At 41.3% G+C, this 23,093-nt stretch overlaps 1 protein-coding gene across 4 annotated transcripts in view; it reads left to right on the top strand.

Annotated features, from left to right (window-relative positions):
• The window catches only part of TOX3 (TOX high mobility group box family member 3), a 137,056-nt gene that overhangs the window by 79,138 nt on the left and 34,825 nt on the right, over positions 1-23,093 (top strand). For all 4 annotated transcript variants that reach the window (XM_049864004.1, XM_049864003.1, XM_049864006.1 and 1 more), the window contains exon 2: positions 22,083-22,148. In XM_049864004.1, the coding sequence (XP_049719961.1) occupies positions 22,083-22,148 (66 nt within the window). The remainder of the gene's footprint in view (positions 1-22,082; positions 22,149-23,093) is intronic.

Genomic DNA, 23,093 nt, shown 5'->3' with positions numbered 1-23,093 from the left:
TTTTGGATTCTGTTTATTGAGGGATAATTTACATGTTAAGGACATAATGTTCATTATTATTTTTTCCTTCATAACCAATGAAGATATAGGTGGGTATTCACCACATTTTCTTTATATATATGAAATTCTTCCTTAGCCACAGCAGCCCCTCTTGCTCATCCACTTTTCTATTCTTCCACCAAAACTGAGGTTGAGTATTTGAGTTTCTTTTGGGTTTGTGCCAGCACAGTTGCACGTCCATCCTTCTTGTCTTCACAGCTCCTTGAGGGCAGCTGGTACTATTCCTTCCCAGTATTTCTGCTCTGAGCTTTTGGTATACAGAAAGCACAAAACCAAGCCTATTTCTGTTGAGTCGATTCCGACTCATAGCGACCTTGTAGGACAAAGTGGAACTGCCCCGTAGGGTTTCCAAGGAGCAGGTGGTGGATTCGAACTGCTGACCTTTTTGTTAGCAGCCAAGAGCTTAACCACTGCGCCATCAGGGCTCCAAGGTGTCACTAAATCCAACAGCCATATTTTATCCTCATTGTACTTGATGTTTTGTGGTATTCAACAGTGTTGAGCACCCTTTCCTTACTGGGATCTCCTCTGGATTCCAGGTGTGCACCACTCTGTGTTACCTTTCTACTTCTCTGGCCACCCCTTCTCAGGCTCTCTTGCTGGACCATTCTCCTGACCATGAAATATTGGAGTTCCTCAAGGGTCTGCTGTAGGCTTTTTCTTGCCTCAACCCATAGAGTCTCCCTGCCCAGTTGGATTCATGTTCCTTTTGTCATTGAACACCTGTACCCACAAGTCTCACAACATTTTATCTTTATTCCAGACCTTTTCTATAAACTACAGACATCTTTTGGCATCTCAATCCCAACATGTTTAAAATGCGACTCATGATTCAGGCCTTCCGCCCCCCGCAAGTGCTGATTCTGTTCAGATCTCCCTGTTTCAATGAATGGCATTGCCGTCCATTCAGTTATGCAGGCCTCAAACCCAGGTGTCATCCTTGACGGTCCCTTCTGTCTCACCTCGCTCCACTTGTCATCAAGTCCAGTGGAAAGACTGCTAAGGAAATCATCTACTACTTGACTTTCCTCATCCTTCCCCACCTCCACCACCATTTATTCTATACTACCGTCATCTCTCACATCTGTTAGAATATTTTCCTAGCTGGTCCACCCCGCCCCCCCATACTGTAGTTAATTCTTCACCCTCTGTTCTTCATTGCATGCTTCACACTTGAAGTTTCACTCATATTTCTGTAATAAGCAATCTTTAAGATCCCTGTCCTATTTCCTTGCTAGGGACTATATGCTCCATGAAGGCAGGGACCATCGTTTTTGGCTCATGTTGTATTCTCAATACTTTAGCAAACTACCTGGCATATAGACGTTATCAGAATATATCTGTTGTATGAATGAGTAGAAGGTCCCTAGGTGGTGCAAATGGTTTACGCCCCACTGCTAACCTAAAGGTTGATGGTTCAAACCCATCCAGTGGTACTGTAGAAGAAAAGGCCTGGCAGTCTGCTTCCATTAAAATTAACCTATGCCTTTGAGTTGATTCCGACTTATAGCATGCCTTACAGGGCTTCCAAGGCAGTGACCTTTATGGAAGTAGACTGCCGCATCTTTCTCCCACAGAGAGACTGGTGAGTTCAAACTGCTGACCTTTTGGTTAGCAGATGAGCGCTTAACCACTGTGCTACCAGGGCTTCTTGCATTAAGATTACAGCCAAGAAAACCCTACGGAGCAGTTCCACTTGGTAATACATGGGGTTGCCATGAGTCAGAATCCACTAGATGGCAACTAATAACGGCAATGTGAATGAGTGGTGAAAATTGGTCATTGCTGTATATGACTTTTAAGATTTATATTTATTTACATGCTTTATGCTGATAGATATTAAGGAACCCTTGCTTTAGTAGTTCCACCGTAAACATATATTTTTCTGATTACAGAACTCATAAATGCTAATTTAGGAAACATAGCAAATAAAAGAAGAAAAATTACATCACACGGTATATGGTTTCAACCTGGTTTTCTATTATCCTGCGACTATTTTCCCATGTTATTAAAGCCACTTTAGAATTGTTTAAAATAAAATCGAGGAATTTGAGACCATACAACCTTTCTAGAATGTTTATATTTGATGCAAGAAAACTCTTTGAAAGCCCTTGTTTTAGTTAGTGAAATTTCTCTACAGTACTGGAGTTTATAAGGTTTGATGAGCTTTAGGCGCCATTTAAGAAAATATTGTATTTTGTTTAGTGCCACAAATACCTTTTCTGCTTCAGTAACTCCTGCTCTTTTGTAAAAACTCTATGTTGTTATACGGGCCTTCTGTTGTATCGTTAAGATTTTTCAAGGCCGAGGTAAGGATTCCTTGGTCAATATTTGTCACAAAGAAACACTTTATATTGTTCCAGGATGACCACAGAAAACACTACCGTCGGGTTGTACCATCAGGAATTAAATCTTACCACTTTGGGCAAGTTGCTTTTCTTGTATTAAAAATTGTCTAGTAGAGGAACCCACTTTTAAAATTTGTCCAGCAGTGACCAGGCCTCCTTTTAGCCCTCGTTTTCTGAGAGGAGTATATAATCGCACAGTTCTGGAATGAGGTGTAAGTTGAGGGTGGTTTTTTTCAGCTAGTCACCTCCAGGGTCAAGAACTTCAACTTACTATAACCTAACCAATTTCCTGTTACCTCTGGAGGCTTTGTTTTCCCATGGAGAATGCTCATCTTTTACGTTGAGAGCTCTAATTTATGTGAATCTTTGGGTTTGTTTTTTTACTGTTGTTATACATTAGAACCATAATCAGCTTCACCTCTTTGCTGTCTTACTAAAGTCATTAAAACAGGGAAGCGCAGCAGTGTGGGCGACAGACATGGCTCTTCAAGGCGTGGTCTTTCTGTGAGTGCATATTTTTGGTATGGAGTGTTCGAACACAGCGTAGAGAACAGAGCAGCTTATGGCCGGTGCCAGATGGACATTCCTCATGGAATCTGTTACTTATCCCAAGGGCCCTATTATACAGGGTTTATTTTCAATATGAATCTTGATAGGAAGGCAGCTGCAGTTCTTCAAAAAAAAAAAAAAAAAAAATCATACCTCTAACTTATTTCTATTAAAGCTAGTGAAATTTATAGTTGAGCTTTATAGATGGATCCTATTTTTTCCCTCAGTTATTAACCAGCCCTGTGGAATTTGTTGTATCTTTTTTCTATGTATCATATATATTCTTCCACTAGTAGCAATGACAAAAAATTATTTTATTTTTTTGGTTAGGAATAAATATAGTTGGTGGCACAGTGGCTAAAAGCTTGACTTTTAAACAAAAGCTCAGCAGTTTGAATCCCTCAGCTGCTCCTTGGAAACCCTTTGGGGCAGGTCTACTCTGTCCTATAGGGTCGCTATGGGTCAGAATTTACTTGATGGCAGCGGGTTTGGGGTTTATCGGTTGGTGGTATATGCACCTTGTATAAGAGTCACTGTAAAAGAGTCGCTGACGTTTTGCTCTGAAATCAAGTAGTTTGCCTTTTCTGAGTTTTTCAGTAAGAGTTGCCTTCTCACTTGTGTTGCATCTTAACTGATATGGCTTATCAACAGGGTCAATAAGTTTTTAGGTGGTAATCTCATACCATGCTGTCTCTAGCTCAAAATGCAGCCTAACATCCCTTTGGCTTGATTTAAGGTATTTACATCTGTTTTACCTCCTTTTTGGTCACTTTTACATTTACAGCTTCGTGTAATTTGCGTTCATGTGGTTGAGTCATTCTTCTGGGATAGAATTTGATTTTTGCTGAAGTGAGTGAAATTTGATAGATGATTGGAGAAGAGCTGACGACACATTGCTTACAGTCGGAATCGACTCGACGGCAACAGGTTTTTTGTGTTTAGGATAGTCACCAAACCAAAACCAAACCCATAGCCATTGCGTCAATTCTGACTCATAGTGACCCTGTAAGGAGAAAGTAGAACTGCCCCATAGGGTTTCCAAGGAGCCACTGGGGGATTTGAACTGCTGACCTTTTGGTTAGCAGTCAAGCTCTTAATCACTGCGCCATTTTAAATTCCTGTAAGGAAATGCTAAGGTAATCTTGAACGTATTAGCATACAACAACTGCTAACGATCCTACGAATAAAATGCCTGCCTTATTTTAGGACTACTTAAATTCATGGTTATTTTATATAAAATGCGAAAATAAATTTGAGCTGTACAGCAGATCAGTATTCACATCTTGACCGAATTCCATTATTTGTCTCTAAGATGAAAGCCAGTTGCCCTTGTTTGAAGGGATTTTATTTTATGGTTAGTTTAAGAGACCATTAACCTCATACTCAAACGAATTAAAATACTGGTTTAGGAAAAGCCGTCCTTTAAAAATAAATATGAGACATAAAATTGTAAGTTACAGATTTCGGGCTAGTTGGGGGCGAGGAATTGTAATTTCACTACCTCCTGCCCCAGGTCCTCATCAGAAGTAAAGTTTACAGCCTCCTGTGGCTCCTTTCCTGGTAAAAGATTTTAGATAAATAAACAAACATAGCTGGTAAAATACAGAAAACTAATGAAAGCTATATGATCACCCATCTGGTAAGAAATCCCTACAGAATTTAGGCAATCATAAAATCGCAGGAAAATGTATGTAATCAAGATATTCTTGCAGTGTGAGCAAAATCTGTCTACCATTACACTGTAAAACACTTGCCCTGACATGTTTCTGTAGCCAGACCAGTACCAGTGGTGAAATGAAATATATTCCTGTAATTTCTTATCAAGTGTCTGAGACATGTTCTTAAACTCTCTAAAATGATAGATGTGAATCAGTAGGCTTTAATAGATGTCATCTGTAATCTTATTTGGTTTAAATGATTATAGAGTGAGGCAAATACGTAACACTTGGCTGCTAACCGAAAGGTTGGCAGTTTGAATCCACCTAGCAACACCTGGAAGAAAGGCCTGGAGATCTACTTCCGGAAAATTACAGCCATTGAAAACCCTATGGAATGCAGTTCTCTGAAACACGTGGAGTTGCCATGTGTCTCGACTCAGTGGCAACAGCTTTATGCTTGTGAACTACTTCTCACTGGTGACTTTTGATGTAAGTGGGCTTTTGATATTTGGTTCGTCAAACACGATTGAGACTCAGAAAGAAGCAAATTGAACCACTTATGATACTTCAGGAAGAATATAGGTTTATTGATCTTTTTCAATGTTAGAATAACGTGCTAAACTTCTATTTCTTGACTTATTCTTAGCTGGGGGAAGAAAAACAACCCGGTATTTATATAAATGGTAAGCATCATAGATGACAACTAACTGGTTGATGTATATTTTAGACATAATTAAGATAATCCTTGATTGCATTCAGTAGTCTTATAGTAGATGTATCTGCATGTAATAATCTTACAGATTATTGAAAGCCAGCATAATACTCACTTGGAGAAGAAATACTGGTTGTGTTTGGAATGTATAGAAACAATGATCCTGTCGTATTTATTTTAAGATGCTTTAAAAATCTTTTATGTATGCTTAACATACTGATCTATATCAGCGTTTTTCGATCTGGAGACTGTTGACATTTGGGGCTGGATAATCCCTGTGGGAGCAGCCCTGTGCCTCGTAGGATATTTAGCAACATCCCTGGTATCTACCCACCAGATAGACCTACCCACTGCTGCACCCAGACGTGACGATCAAAAATGTCTCCAGACATTGCCAAATGGCCTCTGGAGCGAAGTTATCTCAGGTTGAGAGCCACTGGTTTATATACCTATATGTTTATATCAATACCTGTTGCTTTATTTGTGTCTCTAAGCATTTCAGTCCAGCCGGGGGTGGGGGGGGGTGCGGGGAGGTGGTGCCAGGGAAGGTTTTTCCGAGGACTTCTTATCTGAGCATCCTTAAAGGTGATACCTACTGTGTGCATGAGTGGAATGATTTATTATAAACTAAACAAAAAAAAAAAAATTTTTTTTTTCCCCTAATGCACCTTATATTTGTTTTAGGCGCCTGAACATGATTATAATTTAAGATCGTTAAATTTTATAGTTTTAGACATCAAGGAATGGAAGCCATTTGTGTATCGATGACATTTAAACTAAATCCCAATTAATGAGATGGATTGAAATGAAAGAATTTGTGTTTTCACTATGGGTTAGTAGACTAAAGAAACTTTGTGCTTAAAAATTTTTTTTATTTAAAAATACAGAGGGACGTTTTATTCAATTTTTTTTTTTTTATTTTAAATTTCATTTGATCGTGGGAGAAATAATGCCTAGGAGACTCCCTAAGGGTATTTAGATCAAAGTTAGTGGAGACCTGAACGTGAGTTTGCAGCAGAAAGTCCCCAAGATCCTCGATCTTCTGATGGCTATGAGAACTACCCAGTGGGACGGTAAAGGGAAAATAACTCAGATTTTATCTTCTATGACATTTCATCTCTATTTTTTTAAAAGCTAGGCAGTACTTTGGCAAAACATAATAACAAGAGTTCACCTGAATTTGACCTGGTTTGAGCTGCGTGCGTAGAAAAATAGATGGTTTATTAACACCGTATCTTTAACCACTGAAGCTGCCAGTGGCAAGTGCCGCTTGGGGTTGATCCTGAGGCCGTTGGATTCTCATTTGAGTGCCTACTGTGTGCCAGACACTGGTGGTGCAATGGCCAGTGAGGCACACACAGCCTGTTCCCTCCATCCCTGGAAATAGGTCATTTTAACCCAGTGTGGAGTGCTGCGCAGGTTGCCTTGGAGCTCAGAGGAGGAGAATCCAGTCCCGCCAGAGGTGGGGAAGGTGGTGTCCAGGAAGGCTTTTCCAAGGAATTATTATCTGAGATCCTTAAAGATGATACCTACTGTGTGCATTAGTGGAATGCCTTATTATAAGCTAATGCACACTAAAGTGCCCAGGACAGTTGTTCCTCCCAGGGATACTGGAATTTTATCATGGGACATAGCCCATTCTAAACCCAGGGCATACACTGCTAGTAATGGAAGACTGTGTAAAAGTCAGATCTTTGAAAGCATGGGGAATACTTTCCCAAAGAAAGTAGCTACTTTTTCCTTCTGGACTAATGGTTGCTCTTAGCTGTCATTTCAGTGAGCCTCACAAAAAAACAATACAAAACAAGCAAATCTATTTTACAAGTTGCTGTCATTATATAAAAGATGCTCACAAATTGCCAAAAAGAATAGAAGGTGTAAAACCAAAAAAGCAAACCCATTGCTGTTGAGTCAACTCCGACTCATAGTGACCCTATAGGACAGAGTAGACTTGCACCATAGGGTTTCCAAGGAGCACCTGGTAGGTTTGAACTGCCAGCCTTTTGGTTAGCAGCCATAGCTCTTAACCACTACGCCACCAGGGTCCAGAAGGCATAAAGAAGAGACATTATTCTTGCCTTCTGGAAGTTATACTCTGAATGTTGTCTTGTGCCTACTGTGGGCTGACCTTCTCTTTTGTGTTAAGTCTTCCTCTTACCCACAAATACGTGCGAGACTCTAGAGCAGGTTCAAGCTAAGCTTCTTCAAAGTGTGGTCTATACCTGCTGGCTCCCGCATCAGCTCTGTTCTTTCTGCCCAGAATGCATTCATCCTCATTTCTTGGTCTGCAAGGCTCACTTTTAGGAAATCAGAACTTTGTCGAAGTAGTTTTCTTTCCCAGACTGCCCTTGTCTCACAGGCAAGCTTCTACACATTCTTCAAGACCCCACTCAAATAGTTCCTCTTATTTGAAACCTTCTGCCAACTGGCCAGATGGAGTACTTTGCATCTATCTTTAGTGTAGCAACTGTGACATGGGGTTATATCTGTTAAATCCATTAAAGCTCTTCTTGAACAGGTACTGCATCTTCACAGTTTGTTTTTTTTTTAACCTAATACCTACCATTGTGTCTTTTATATAGAAGGCATTTAATAAATAATACATTTAACATTTCAATGACCCATTCATTTTCCCAGGCTCCTCACTTTCGTTTCTGACATGATCAAGTGTGGCTCCTGTAGGAGACTCTTTGCTGGGGACTGTCCCCTCTCTCCGTTATCCTTACACAGTCTCGCTCTGCAAAGTTCTATCCTTTCCCCCTTAGACACGAGGAAGTAAAAGTTCAGAGAAGTTTAAATGAAGCTACTTACGTGATGACACCCAGCTTGTAAGTGACAGAGCTGGGATTTGAACTTGGATCTCTGGCTCATTCATTCACTTTCCCATTCAAGTATGTACTAAGCCCTACCTTGGGGCACACATTGTTCTAGGCCCAGGGGAAACAGCATTGGACAAGACAGATTCCTTGTCATCATGGAGTCTCCATTCTAGTGGGTTGAGAAACAGTAAACAAGCAAATACGTTTTTTTATTATATTGGTCAGTCCTCTGAAGAATTACAAAGCAGGACAGCAGGCAAGAGACCGAAGGTGAGGTGTGTATGTTATTTTAGCTGAGCCAGCCTGGGGAGGCCTTTCTCAGGGGAGGAAGTACAAGCAGAAGCCTACATGAAGGGAGGGTGGAGGGGAGAGTGGTCAGGCAGGGGAGCAGCAGGTGCAGAGGCCCAGAAGAGGGACTGTTGGAGGAACAATCAGGGGTGAGCCTGTGTTCCGTGACTTAGAGCCATAAGCTAGAGCCGTCCGCACAGGAAGGCGTTGTAGCAGGAGCCAGCAGCTCGCAGTCCACGGAAACAAGCTTGGATTTTACTTTGCGTATCCCTGGGAGGCCACTGGAGTTCTTCAAGTAATACAGCTCTTTCTCCTGGTCTGTCATAGATGCCACAGCAGTTTATAAAGTAGATATTCTTGGTCTGGTTTGGTTTTGTTGAAGGCTCATTGAAATGTCACTTTGGTCGTTAACTAAAATCCATTGCCGTCAAGTCAATTCGGACTCATAGCAACATAGGACAGGGTAGAACTGCCCCATAGGGTTTCCAAGGAGCAGCTGGTGAATTCGAATTGCTGACCTTTTGGTTAGCAGTCTTAGCTCTTATTAACCACTGCACCATTTTGGCCATTTGTACAGGTAAAAAAAAAATGTGCTGTATGTGCATATATAAAAGAAAAAACAAAAAAAGAACCCACCCGGAAAAAACAAAAACAAAGACAGTTGTCACGTAGTCAGTTCTGACTTGTGGTAACCCCCAGGTGTGTGAGCGTAGAACGTGCTCCGCAGGATTGTCAGGGACTGATTTTCCAGAAGTAGATCATCAGGCCTTTCTTCTGAGGCACCTCTGGGGTGAATTCAAACTTCCATTTACACTGCATGTAAATGTCAAATCTTTGAAGGCATGGGGAAGGGATCTTCCCAAAGAAAGTAGCCACTTCTTCCAGCTGGGCTTGTGGTTACTTACAGCTATCAATTCAGTAAGTCTAACAAAAAAACAAAACCAGTATATCTATTTTACAATGTTGTCATTATATAAAAAACCAAAAAATCGAACCTGTTACCGTCGAGTTGTTTCCAACTCATAACGACCCTATAGGACGTAGTAGAAATGCCCCATAGGGTTTTCAAGGAGCACCTGGTAGACTTGAACTGCTGACCTTTTGATTAGCAGCTACAGCTCCTAACCGCCGTGCCACGGCCTACAAATTGCCAAAACAATAGAAGACATAGAGAATAGATAGTATTCTTGCTGCCTGGGTTTATACTCTGAATGTTGTCTTCTGCTTACTGTGGGCTGACCTTCCTTCCCTTTTGTGTTCAGTCTTCCCCTCACTGATAAACAGGTGCAAGTCTCTCTTTTTTATCCCTATAGCATTTTAGTTAGCAGCTGGGGGCATAAACAGTTTGCACCACCCAGGGACTCCAGCTTAATATACACTAACACATTTAATCTTCGAGATACTATTTGTATGCCCATTTTATATATGGGGAAACTGAGACACAGAGAAGCTAAATAACTTCTGAACAATTAGCTAGTTATCAGTTAGCTGGGGTTTGAACCCGAACAGCCTGATTCATAGAATTTGTGCCCTTAAATACTTTACTTACACTGCTTGCAGTCCCTAGGTGTTGCAAACAGTGAGTTCAAACTCACTCAGCTTTACTGTGAAAGATAAGCCTGGTGATCTGCTTCTCTTAAGCCAAGAAAACGCTGTGAAGTGGTTCTACTCTGTAACACATGGGGTTGTTACAAGTCGCAGTTGACTTGACCACAACTAACAACAACAGCACACTGCTCCCAAGACAAGCTACTTAACAATTTGGAGCCAGTTGCTCTAACTCGTGGTAAAGTGCTCTCTGCATCTCATTCTTTCTACTTTTGCCTCTGCCTGTCTAAACACTCGTAATCTCATGCTGGCCTTGAAATATTCTTAACTGGTGTATTAATTTCCTAGGCCTGCTACAACAAAAGTCCCACAAATTGGGTGGCTTATAAGAACAGAAACGTATTGTCTCACAGTTCTGGAAGCCAGAATTCTGAAATCAGAGCGTAGCCTGTGTTGATTCCTTCCATGGGCTCTCTATTCTATGCTTCTCTCTCTCCTAGCTTCTAGCCATGACCAACAGTCCTTGACGTTCCTTGGCTTGTAGGTCACTCCACTCTTGGTCTGTCTTCACATGGCCGTCTTTACCCTGTGCCTTTCTCTGTGTCTCTTGTCCTCTTTTATAAGGACACCACTCATTGGATCAGGACCCACTTTACTCCAGTATGACCTGGTATTACAAGTGGTAACATCTTCAAAGACTGTTTCCCACAAGGCCATATTCACAGGTAACCAGGGGTTAGGATTTCAGCATATCTTTTTGGAGGATAGAGTTCAATCTATACCATTTGGTCGTCTCACTTCTAGTCTTCTCAATATTAATCCTTCATGACCCTTCCTATTTAATGTGTTTCAAAATCTTTAGGTTGGCCTGGCTACCTACCACTTCCCCCTACTTACCTCCCCTTCTCTCTGATACATGGCACCTCCACTCCAAATTGCTTTATTCTTTGAACTGTGCCTGTGCACAGTCAGGGGTACAGTCACACTCACCCCATCCTCTGCCTGGAACACCCCCGCCTCCCTGCCTTCTTCCCGCTGGTCAAAAAGTGATCTTGGTTCAAGATTCGTTCCTCTGGTTGTTCTTTTGATTCCTTCTCCTAAACTTATGGACCATTTGTCCGTGTCACTCACAGAGCCCTTGTGGTGCAATTATGTCTTCTTTGGGTTCTCAGATATATCTTATTAGTTAGCATCTAATAGGTAGGTAGTCAGTTAAGCATTGATACGGTTTTTGGGAGGAAGGGGGCAATAAACCAGATTTATGCAAAAGATGTGGTCACTTAACTGCATATGTGTTTCCATTGATCTTGTTGGTGTGTGTTTAAGGAAAATCAGGGATCTTTTCGCATTGTCTGCATATTGGTGATGACAGGTTGCCTGGCCATTCCCAAAGATTACTTAGAGGACATTGATTCAGGAACCTTACCATCCTCTCTTCTACTTGTATTTGTTTTTCTGATATTAAACAAGTGCAGTTGGGTTTGAGAGGGTGTTTTTTTTTTTTTTTCTTACCACTTATAGCTAGTCCAGATGGTTATGCAATTCACAGACTCAAATGTGTCCAGATCATGAAAATCTAAAGGCCTCCATGTTTGAGTCGAGTCCATATGTTTAGGCATCATTGTTACTTGTGTGGGTCCACAGAACTTGTTTGAAAATCTAACAGTGAAACTTATATTCTTGATTTGAACCAACTGTGGATGTTCCTGCCCTTCCTCCTGTTGATGAAGTAGGAGAGGGGGCTGGATGCTCACCTCTCAGGTAATTATGTTTTCCTCTAAGTAAGGAAGATGAGAAGAGATTGTAAATACCTGAGCTAAGTCTTTATCACTGTAAACAAACCAGCTTGTGCTACATCAGCTTTTCGGTAGGATCATCCTCCTATACATTGCTCTTGTGGCTAGCTGCCGTCCGGTCAACTCTGACTCATGGTGACCTCATGCAGAACAGAACAAAATGTTGCTTGGTCCTGTGTCATCCTCATGATCGCTGGCATGTTCGAGCCCATTGTTATGGCTCTTGTGGCAGACCATCTTACTGAGGGACTTTCATGCCCTCGTTGACCACTCTGCTTCACCAGCCATGATGGAGATTGATCCCTCCCAAAGCAAGCGAGTTGGACGGTGTTCTGTTTTCATTGACTAATTTTTGGAAGTGGATTGCCAGGTCTTTCTTCCCTAGTCTGTTCTGGTCTGGAAGCTCCATTGAACTGTGTCATCCACCGTGGGTGATCCTGTTGGTATCTGGAATACCAATGGCACAGCTGCCATCATTTTATATACACAATATCATATATATAAACCAAACCCGTTGGTGTTGAGTAGAACTGCCCCATACGGTCTCCAAGGCTGTAAATCTTAATGGAGGCAAACCGTCACATCTTCCTCCTGCAGAGCAGCTGGGTTCCAACTGCCAACCTTTTGGTTAGCAGCTGAGTGTTTAACCACTGTGCCACCAGGGCTCCTTATATATGTCTAAACTGAAACCCAAACCCCTTGCTGTCCAGTCGATTCCAACTCTCTAGGACGGAGTAGAACTGCCCCGTAGGGTTTCCAAGGAGCGGCTGTGGATTTGAACTGCTGACCTTTTGGTTAGCAGCCGAACTCTTAATCACTGTGCCACTGGGGCACCAAAGTATATATAAAAAAAAAAAAAGTTTATTTTAAAAAAGAAATTTCTACCACATTAGTCTAAACCAAGCTAAGCTAGAAGTCCTCAAATGTTAGTGTATATTTGAGTTCCTAAAAAGCTGGTTAAAAACCCATATATATATATTTTTTTCTCCATAGAGATGGTGATGCGGTGGGGACCCGGTAACCAGCATTGCTGTCGTTTGTCTGGGTTATTCTGTGGTCTCTGGCACATTCTGTGAGAAACACTGATCTTTTTTAAAGAATAAAGCAGAAGAATAAACTGGCAGAATTCACACTGAATCCCTGCCCCGTTGACGTTGGTTGGTGACCTGCTCGCCTGTCAGCTGTTTGTCTGTGTTGTTCATTGCAGCATGGGCTCAGCCCCTTGCCTTTGGGTAGGCACCCATCCCTCACACACTGTCCCCACCTGCTCACCTACCTCTTTTCTATAAGATGATTCATGTATTGTCTATAATGAAGCATTTTTTTTTCTAGGTAGCTATCTCCAGGGTTTAAAATACTACATTTATGAGAAAACTCTTCCTGTTACCATTTTCCCCTATTGATGTGGTTTGGGGAGGGGCCAAAGGTAGTGGTTGCTTAGCTTCTAGTTTTCACTAGAGTTTCAAGTGCCCAGCGGGCTTGGAGAACAATGCTGCGTGCCATTATTTCACATCTAGAAATTACTTAGTTCATTTGGTTGAGATTTCTTGAACACCTATTTACCAAATATTGCTGTTGGTGCTGGGGTCAGTTTACAAAACAGACAACATTCCTATCTTTGTGGAATTTACATTCCAGTGCAGGGGGAGGTAGAGTAAGGGAAGGGGGATAGAGTGCCAGAGGGGAGAGAGGTTGCAAAAAATTTTATAGGGTGCTCAGAGAGAAGGTGACATTTGAGCAAAGACTTAAAAGGAGGGGAGCGAGTGAGCCATGGGGACATTTGAAGGGACAGCAGTCCAGCCAGAGGGAATGGCTAATGCAAAGGCCCTGAAATGACAACGTGTATGGGTGTTCAAGGAGAAGCAAGGAGGCCAGCAGGGCTAGGGTGGCATGAGCAAGGGGGGAGAATGATGGAGAAGAGATCAGAGAAGAAACGGGGCCATTGTGAGGATTTGGGCTTCTGCCCTTAGTGAGTGGAAAGGCCTTGGAAGGTGTTGAGCAGAGGGGTGGCATGAACTGACTTAGGTTCTACAAGGGTCTCTTTGGATGTTGTGCTGCCACTAGACTGTGGTGGGGAGCATGGGTGGAACCAGAGGACCTGCTAGGAGTCTACTGCAGCAGTCCAGGAGGGACTGGATGGTTGGGGCAGAGTAGATCCATTGGAGGTAGTCATAAGGAGTCAGCTTCTGGGTACAACTGGAAGGACGAGCCAACAGAATCTTGTGCCGATTTTGTGGGTGAAGGGAAAGAGAGAGAAGGTGGATTCAGGGATAATTTTTGGCTTGAGTCACTGGACAGATGGAGTTTCCATCAACTGAGACAGGGCAGGCTTTGGGTGAAGGAGGTTTGGGGGGAAGATAAGAAGTTCAACTTAGGACATATGTTTGAGAGGCCCATTGCCATCTAAGTGGACCTGCTGTGGACAGTTGGGTGTATTGAGTTTGGTGCTGAGGAGATATTGTCTGGGAGTTTCTAGCATGTAGGAAGGCAAATAGTCTTTTTGAAAGTTTATTTTTGTTTAAAAATTCTTGCTTTATATTTGAGCCTGTTAATGTGTGTGTGTACAAATACATATGTGTGTTTGTGCAGGATTATGTGTGTGTATATATATATATATATAAAACCAAAGAACCAAACCCAGTGCTGTCGAGTCGATTCTGACTCACAGTGACCCTATAGGACAGAGTAGAACTGCCCCATGGAGTTTCCAAGGAGCACCTGGTGGATTCGAATGGCCAACCCTTTGGTTAGCAGCCATAGCACTTAACCACTACGCCACCAGGGTTTCCATATATATATATATGTATATATATATATAAAACAGGTAACCAAACCCATTGCCATCAAGTCGATTCTGACTCCTAGCGACCCTATAAGGGCAGAGTAGAACTACCTCATAGGGTTTCCAGGGAGCAGCTGGTGGATTCGAACTGCCAGCAGTTTGGTTAGCAGCTGAGCTCTTACCTACTACGCCACCAGGGTGCCTATGAATGTATGCATATATAAGTATATTCCTTCTAATTGTATTTCATAGTCTGTTGTTTACAGCTTTTGTTTCCAGACTAGTGTTGAACCCCTAGCCTTTAGTGTAGACTGTCTTATTCACTAAGTTGTTCTTTAGTTCCTAACGTGTTCTTCCAGATCCACCCCTGGTAGTCATCCATATTGTTATTAGTTGCCATATTGGGCTTGTTTTCACTCCTTTGGGTATTATTTTGTGAAACTGACTACCACTGGTGAAAATGCTTGAAATTTGAGTATCTCTTGTTAAAATCTCTTCCACGGAGTAGGTGACAGAGCCTTCAAGAGCATGTGAACTTTGGAGTGAGCCTTCTCTTTTCCATCGTGGGACCATGCTTGGCGTACTGGAGCCGTGATGGCACAGTTCATTTGTGTCGGCAACTTGGCAGATGTCCGTAGTGAGGCATCAAATCGGGCGGTGTCTATTAACAAATCTAATGGGAAAGAAGAAAAGGAACTTCTTAAGGATGATCTTTTTTTTTTTTTCAGAATTAAATTGGTGCCATTGAGCTGTTTGATAACCCTGTAGTTAATGCTGCCTTATTAGAAGCCTATACAGTTTTTCATGTGGGTGTCAAAATAATTTCAGTGAAAATGATGTTGTGTGGACTCGTTCAGCTGATGGGTTCATTGTGATTACAGATGGGTTTTTGTGCTGCTCCACTTTCCCCCCAGCCCTTTGCTGGACGAGCGAGACTTAACAATCGCCATTCATTTACTCTGGCACTTCACTCGGTCAGACAGGCCATGAACATGATGGTTGTTAATAAGAAAAAAAAACCCGCAATGCTCCTTTTTAATTGATGTCCTTCGTAAATTGTATTTGCTGAAGCTGTAATTACTCGTCAAGCCGCAAAAGCAAATCTACCTCCACGTACAATGAAGATGTTCTTTTGTGAAATTGTTAAGATACAGAAGTTCGACATGCAGAGTCATTTAGTTCCGCTTTATAATGATATCTTTGGGGATTATGTCTTTGGGGATCACATCTATTAGAGCCTATCAGAGTGGGTAAGGACCAATCACCAGCGTACCTTAAAAACAATCCTGCCTTCTAGTGGCCATTTCAATCTATATACATACATACGTACATAAATACATACACACACACACAAATCTGTTGCCATCGAGTCAGTTTCAAATCATGGCGATCTCGTGTGTTACAGAGTAGAACTGCTCCATAGGGTCCCCTTGGCTGTGAACTCCACGGCTGTAGCATCATTGCGGAGGTGCAGGTAGTGTGGCCCATACTAGGTGATGCCGTCAAGGGGTAACATCAGAATGACTGTAAAATTGTTCTGTAGTGTTTTAGAAGAAATTTATTATTTTTCAGGGTCCCCATAGTTGTAACAACGAATACATTTTTCATAAGCCCAGCTTATATGTATCAATAGACCTACAGGGCTAAAACTCTATGCTAATTTACTTTTTGAACCTTCTAATGTATTCAAAGCTGTCATTATTACGGAACTGCAGTGACACCTCGAATCACATGGTTTCATCTGCACATGCTGCAAGCACACACTGTTGTTTTTGTTGCTGCCGTGAGGGGTGACCATGATTTTCCGCACTGGGTGACACCAACCCTAGTGACGCCACTACTCTATGGAAGCAAATTGTCAGGCCTTTCTTTTGTGGTGCCACAGGTTGGGGTTGAACGGCCAACCTTGCTGTTAGTAGTCTAGTGTGAACCATTTGTATGTGTGTGTGTGTATATATATATATGCTTTAAAGCTGCTGGAATTGGCCCAATGACAGAGTGGTTCTTTCTTTCATGATATTGGTATATGCTCTTCAGATGAATTAACTGTTTCATCTGATGTTCCTTTAGCTTGTTTTTGTTTTTGACTTTTGAAATTGCATTGAAGACCCTTACATGGTTGAGTAGGGGATCTTTGAATGAACGTCAATGCAGGGTTGCCATCTGGAAAGTCTGGAGTTAGACCTAATTAAGGTGACCTAGAATGAGTAATTTAGACATTTTTATTCAGTTGATTGATAAAGCTCAGAAGTTTCCTTGTGGTGTAAAATTAGGACATTAGCTTTCATAAGAACGACTCTGGGAAAATAAAAGAACACTCTTAATAAAGGACTTGGAGTAAGATTTCCCAGGTGTTTTTCTGGAACACAGGGTGTGGTGGAGGGATAAAGGAAGTGCCCCACAGCCATTTGTTTTTTAATATTGGTTTATTATCTCTTGAAGAAAACTAAGCTCTAACCTAGTAGGATCCTTGTCACCCTTTTCACGTTTTGTCTCCAGTGCCTAGCGCAGTGTCTGGGCTAGGGAATTCTTTTTTTTTTTTTTTTATTGTGCTTTAACTGAAAGTGTATAAATCAAGTTGGATGCTCATAGAAAAATATATAAACACCTTGCTATATACTCCTAATTGCTCTCTGCCTAATGAGACAGCACACTCCTACCCTCCTCTATTTCTTTTCAAGTCCATTCGGCCAGCTTCTGACCGTCTCTACCCTCTCTTCTCCTCTTCAGACAGGAGATGCCAACATAGTCTTATGTGTCTACTTGATCCAAGAAGCTAATTCTTCACCAGTATCGTTGTCTATGCCATAGTCTAGTGCAACCCCTGTCTGAAAAGTTGGCTTTGGGAATGGTTCCTGTCTTGGGCTAACAGAAGGTCTGGGGACCATGACCTCCGGGGTCAGTCTAGTCTCAGACCATTAAGTCTGGTCTTTTTATGAGAATTTGAGTCTGCATCCCACTGCTCTCCTGCACCCCAGGGGTTCTCTGTTGTATTCACTGTCAGGGCAGTCATTGATTATAGCCGGGCACCACCTACTTCTTCTGGTCTCAGGTTGATGTAGTCTCTGGTTTATGTGGCCCTTTTGGTCTCTTGGACTCATAATTACCCTGTGTCTTTGGTGTTCTTCATTTCCCTCTGCTCCAGGTGGGTTGAGACCAATTGATGCATGTTAGATGGCCGCTTGCTAGCTTTTAAGACCCCAGACGCCACTCTCCAAAATGGGATGCAGAATGTTTTCTTAATAGATTTTATTATGCCAGTTGACCTAGATGTCCCCTGAAACCGTGGTCCCCAAACCCCGCCCCTGCTATGCTGGCCTCCAAAGCGCTCAGTTTATTCGGAAAACTTCTTTGCTTTTGGTTTAGCTCAGTTGTGCTGACCTCTCCTATACTGTGTGTTGTCTTTCTGGGCTAGGGAACTCATTCCTTGAGCATTTTACCAGACCCAGGTACCTTGAAATACCATATGCCATTTCCTAGCTTTCAGTAAAATAGGTAACAGTGAAGTTTTAAACTCAGCTGAGCACTAGTGAAATGTTTGAGTTCTGTGGGTACTGGCATATACAGAGTGCTAGGCATCCTTGTTTGAATCTGTGACCTTGGGCAAGTTACTTGACCCTAGAAGCCACAGTGTACTAGTCTATAAAGTAGGAATAACAATTGTATTTATTTCACTAATTGTTGGGAAAATAAATGACATTTAGACCGACTTTGGAAAATTTAATCAATGTACATAGAGTACCACACTTGGCTAATCCAAAACTAAACCTGTTGTCATAGAGTTGATTCCAACTCATAGTGACCCTATAGAACAGAGTAGAACTGTCCTGTAGGGTTTCCAAAGCTGTAATCTTTACAGAAGCAGACTGCCACACCTCTCTCTCACGGAGCAGCTGGTGGGTTTGAACCGCCAACCTTTCATTTAGCAGCTGAGTGCTTAACCAGTGAACCATACCTGGCTAAACACTCAATAAACCTTGGCCATCATCAAAAAATTAAGTGATGAATTATCCCAGTTAGAATAGGTGATTATGGGGTATTGAAGTTAAAATGTGTTCAACCTGTCTTCCTTCCTCCCTCTCTTCAATAAATATTGGAATACTTATAGTGTGCCAGGCAGTGTAGTTGATTCTGGGGGAGACATGGTAAACGCGGCAGGTGAGGCCCTTTCCTGTGGACCTACAGGGAGTTCTGTAATAGAGTGTGTTTACTTTGTCACTGTCTCTTAGAACATAGAGTAATTTAATTGTACACAATTCACTTAAAGTTAATTGTTCTGAGATCATTAGTGATCCTCCCCAAAGAATCACTTTTTCTCTCAGAATCCGTTTATTCTTACATAAAGCAAGTAAAGCAGGATTCATAGGTCATATTTTAAAATAAAGTAATAAAATTAAATTTTGTGTTACTGTTGTTGTTAGGTGCCATCAAGTTGGTTCCGACTCATAGTAACCCTGTAGGACAGAGTAGAACTGCCCTGTGGGGTTTCCAAGGAGCGGCTGGTGGATTTGAACTCCCCACCTTTTGGTTAGCAGCTGAGCTCTTAACTAGATAATATAAATCAAATAGAAAGTGGTCCACGGACCATTTCATCGCTTCCGTTGTGATCAGTTTTACCCTCATGGTAGGGCTGCCAGATTTAGCAAATACAGAACACCCAATAACATTTGAATTTCAGAGAAATAGAGAAATAATCTTTTTAAATGTAAGTATATCCCAAATAGTGCATGGGATATACTTATGCTAAGGGGGGGAGGGGGGAGTTGTTGACCTGACATTCAGATTTAACTGGTGTTCTGTATTTTATCTGGCCACCCTACCACACCAGACCAGAGTCCCAGCCACCTGCGCAGGAATAAGGCAGTTGCCTACCAGTCAACGTTGGAAGCCACCTTTGTAGAAGAGAGATGTTATGCAAACAGTAAAGAAACCTTTCCATCTATTTGGAACGATTTATAACTGTTCCCGCCTGATCGCCAAGTGTTTCTAAATTAAAAGCCATTAATTAAGGCCTTACAGAGATACAAAAGATATGCAAGGAGTGCTTCGTCATTCCAGCTCAGTACTTCAGGTGAGAGCTTTTCAAATTACGTGGACCACTGGAGCCACCTGCTTGACTAAACGCCATGCAGCCCGCGTGGCTCATCGCCGCTCCACGGCAGCGCCCGCGTTGTTGCTGATTTTTCTCATTTCTCCAGGGCAAATACTAATTAATGGATACAATTCACAGCTGATTAGCTGTAGTTTCTTCAGTAATTACATTCGCATACTAACTGTTCAGAAGAGGATTTCTAACCCAGTTTTTATTTCACTCTAAGCTTAATTTGTTTTTTGAATTGTTTAGGCCCTTAGTTTAATAGCCACTTTATTTTTCTTTGTTGTTTTAGGTGCTATTAGATAATACGTGAGTTTAATCTTAAAAAAAAAAAAAATCCTCTCTGATAATGAGCTGTTTGCCTTAAATGGATTTCTAATTCCCCAACAAAACTTATATTTAAATAACGTTAAAGTGATACAGGCGGGAAGGCGGCCTGGGGAGCCAGGATTGGTACCTGGAATTCAAGTTCTCATACACAGCCAAAAGAAATGGACGCCCGAAGTTTTAGTTCTAGGATCACTGAAAACCAACACCAAACTCGTTGCCGTTGAGTCAGTTCCGAGTCGTAGTGACCCTATAGAACAGAGAAGAGCTGCCCAGTCTGGTTTCCAAGGAGCACCTGGTAGATTTGAACTGCCAACCTTTTGGTTAGTGGCTGTAGCTCTTAACCACTATGCCACCAGGGTTTCCCTAGGATCATTAGTTTATCAAAAATTCCATGACAGAAACCCATACTTTTTCTTGCATACGTTTAACAGAAGAATGGAGAAAGTGTGTGTGTCTGTGTCCGTGTGTGTACACAGGCCTGCATGTGCCACACACTCATTTTTGATATCACATGCCTTCTGGGAAACCAGATAAAGGTCTTTCTTAAGCACTAACAAATACATCTTTCAGAAATCCCTATAAAGCTTTTTATCCAAATGAATCTGAGCCTTTCTAATGGACCATTGTGTGGATATGTATTTATTTAGGTGTCTAAAACAGGCTGGGATTTTGCTTCTGTGGACCATAGCAGTGTCCTGGAACGCTTAGAATCTTTCATAGAAATCCTGCTTAGTTCTTGGATCCCTGACAAGATAAAGTATATAGCATGTCCCTTCTGCTTCCATACACGAATCCTACAGGTTCAGACTCGAGGCCTAAGAGCCCCTTGGGAGTAAGTGTTTTTTGGTTTTCTGATAGGAAGTTGATGTGGATCTTCCATGTCTATGATCTATATTCTATTCTAGACATTGTCCATGTCTGTCAGTCTACCTGTGTATCTCTTTCTGCCTCCTTGGAAAAATCATACCTTTTACTTTAAATAACTGTGAGCCCTATTTAATATTTATATTAGAGAATGGGTGTATACATTTTACCCTTTGAAGACCAAACCTGTGTTTTATTTGATACATAAAAGCAGGAGGGGATACACTTTATAAAAAGAAAGACATTCCTTTACCATTTAGAAATCCTGAAAATAATACAGCCCTAGATAATTATGCTCACAGAGCCTTTCCATGTCGCCAGACTGATAACAGAATGTTTAAAGGCAACAAAACGTGCCTCCTTACACCATTTGAATCTGAAAATACATTTCTGCCAAAATCCAAGTTTTACATTTTGATAACAGGTCCCTAGAAGTAAAGAGCTTATATCTGAAATGCTGGTACAGTCTTATTTGTGATGGTCTGAATGGGCTATTGTGTTAGGGAATTAAATAGAAATTGCTGTGCTCATAGGATTCTGCTTATTTTTTAAACCTCTTTGCACTCAGTGTTACATGGAGAGATTAAATATCACTGTTTTCGACAGCTCTGATGGCCATTGATATCATTTTAAGCACTGTTTGGAGATTTAAAAAAAAGAAAAAATACATTCTTTAGTCTTATTATTTATTTATATTCCTGCCACACCCCATTCACTAGAAAATAGAATTGGAGTCCTGGGAGTTGAATTTTATTCCCTTTAATTCGCATCCTCCCCTACCCACCTTTGTGACATCTGTTCTTGAAAAGTAACCTGTGAAATCCCAACATGCTTTAAAAAACGTGTCAAAGTGATTTTCATGGAAACTCTTTTTATTCTAACTAACCGTTGATAAATCGCAGTTCAATAAACAGCAAAAACTAGTGACTAGTTGGTCACATGCTGGTCATCTCTCCCCTTCACTGTTTCTTAGCCCTGTTAAGAAACAAAACCTTTTTCTAGAATTACCTGGTTAGCTTAACTCTGTGGTTCATTTTCTGGGGGAACTAGCCAGCTGCACTGCGTAGTGCGTTGAAGCCTTTGTCATATTTCATATTTGGCCTGAGTAGAACTACCCTTTATCCAGCAACAACAACATACTTTCCAAATCACATCTGAATATTACTGTTTACTAACAGCCGTCATTCTTTATTATGCTGTGTACTTAACGTAAAACAATCTGCTTTCTTGTAGTTTGGTGGCAACAGCAACTACATGAACATGGCTGAAGCTAACAACACGTTCTTTGCAGCCAGTGAGGTAGGTGTCTGCCTCTTTGTGTGTTGGTGTTTTGGGTGCTATTTAGATAATTTAATAGGCTTGCAGGGAAAAGCGAAGTATCCAATTTTTCTATCTTATGTGGCACAAAGTAAGAACTTTGGAGAAGAGATGAAAAAGGTCCTTTGAAAAAGAAAATAACCTGACAAGATTTTATAAGTTGTCCCTAGGCTATTACTAACATTAGTAACTTCGCACGCATTTCTTGATGGAGAACAGGTATACACAAACAAAAATATACATATGAGGAACTATATAAACAATATGTGCATGTAAAAAACAAACTGAATTGGTGTCCAAGCAGAGAAGTGGTTATTATGGAAACCAGGTTAGCAGTGACTTTTAATAGAAAATATTTTAACTTCATATCTATAGGGATAGTTTAAGGTGTTTGTGATTTGGAAAATGTTGGGACAACAGTATTATACTTTCTCGGGTTTTTGGTGTGGATGGTACGAAATGAGTATTGTGTTTGTTGCTAGATCTCCTCAGCCTAGTACAGTGCCTGGCACACGGTAGGTGCTCAGTAAGTATTTGTTGAATGAATGGATGGGGATACTCTAAGACTTGGTCTTAGATCGGAAAACTGGGTGATGGAAATTAAATGGAGCACCATGTTGGCTCTGGGTTTGTCTTCAGTTTATGGGTGCAAATGGGATTAACATCTTGTTGATGTTTTTACTGCCTTCCCTTCTTACTGACTTAGGGCCGTTGGTCTGGTTTCATTGGCCTGCCCTCCAGAGAAACCTCGATCTTGACTAGATCAAGAAAATGGTTTCCTGAAAAACGGTAGACTCTGTGAGATTTGAGATTTTAAAAACAAGAACACACAGGAGTGAAATTGGTCCAAATGTGGAACATTTCTCTTGCGATTCATGTAGTAAAAAGTCTTCATTTTCCAAATATATTCAAATATAGGAAGCTGAA

The sequence above is a fragment of the Elephas maximus genome, chromosome 21 (genome assembly GCF_024166365.1).
Source record: "Elephas maximus indicus isolate mEleMax1 chromosome 21, mEleMax1 primary haplotype, whole genome shotgun sequence".
In the NCBI taxonomy this organism is placed as follows: Eukaryota; Metazoa; Chordata; class Mammalia; order Proboscidea; family Elephantidae; genus Elephas; species Elephas maximus.
The sequence above is the reverse complement of the archived record's forward strand: the minus strand, read 5'-3'. Positions and strand labels throughout refer to the sequence as shown.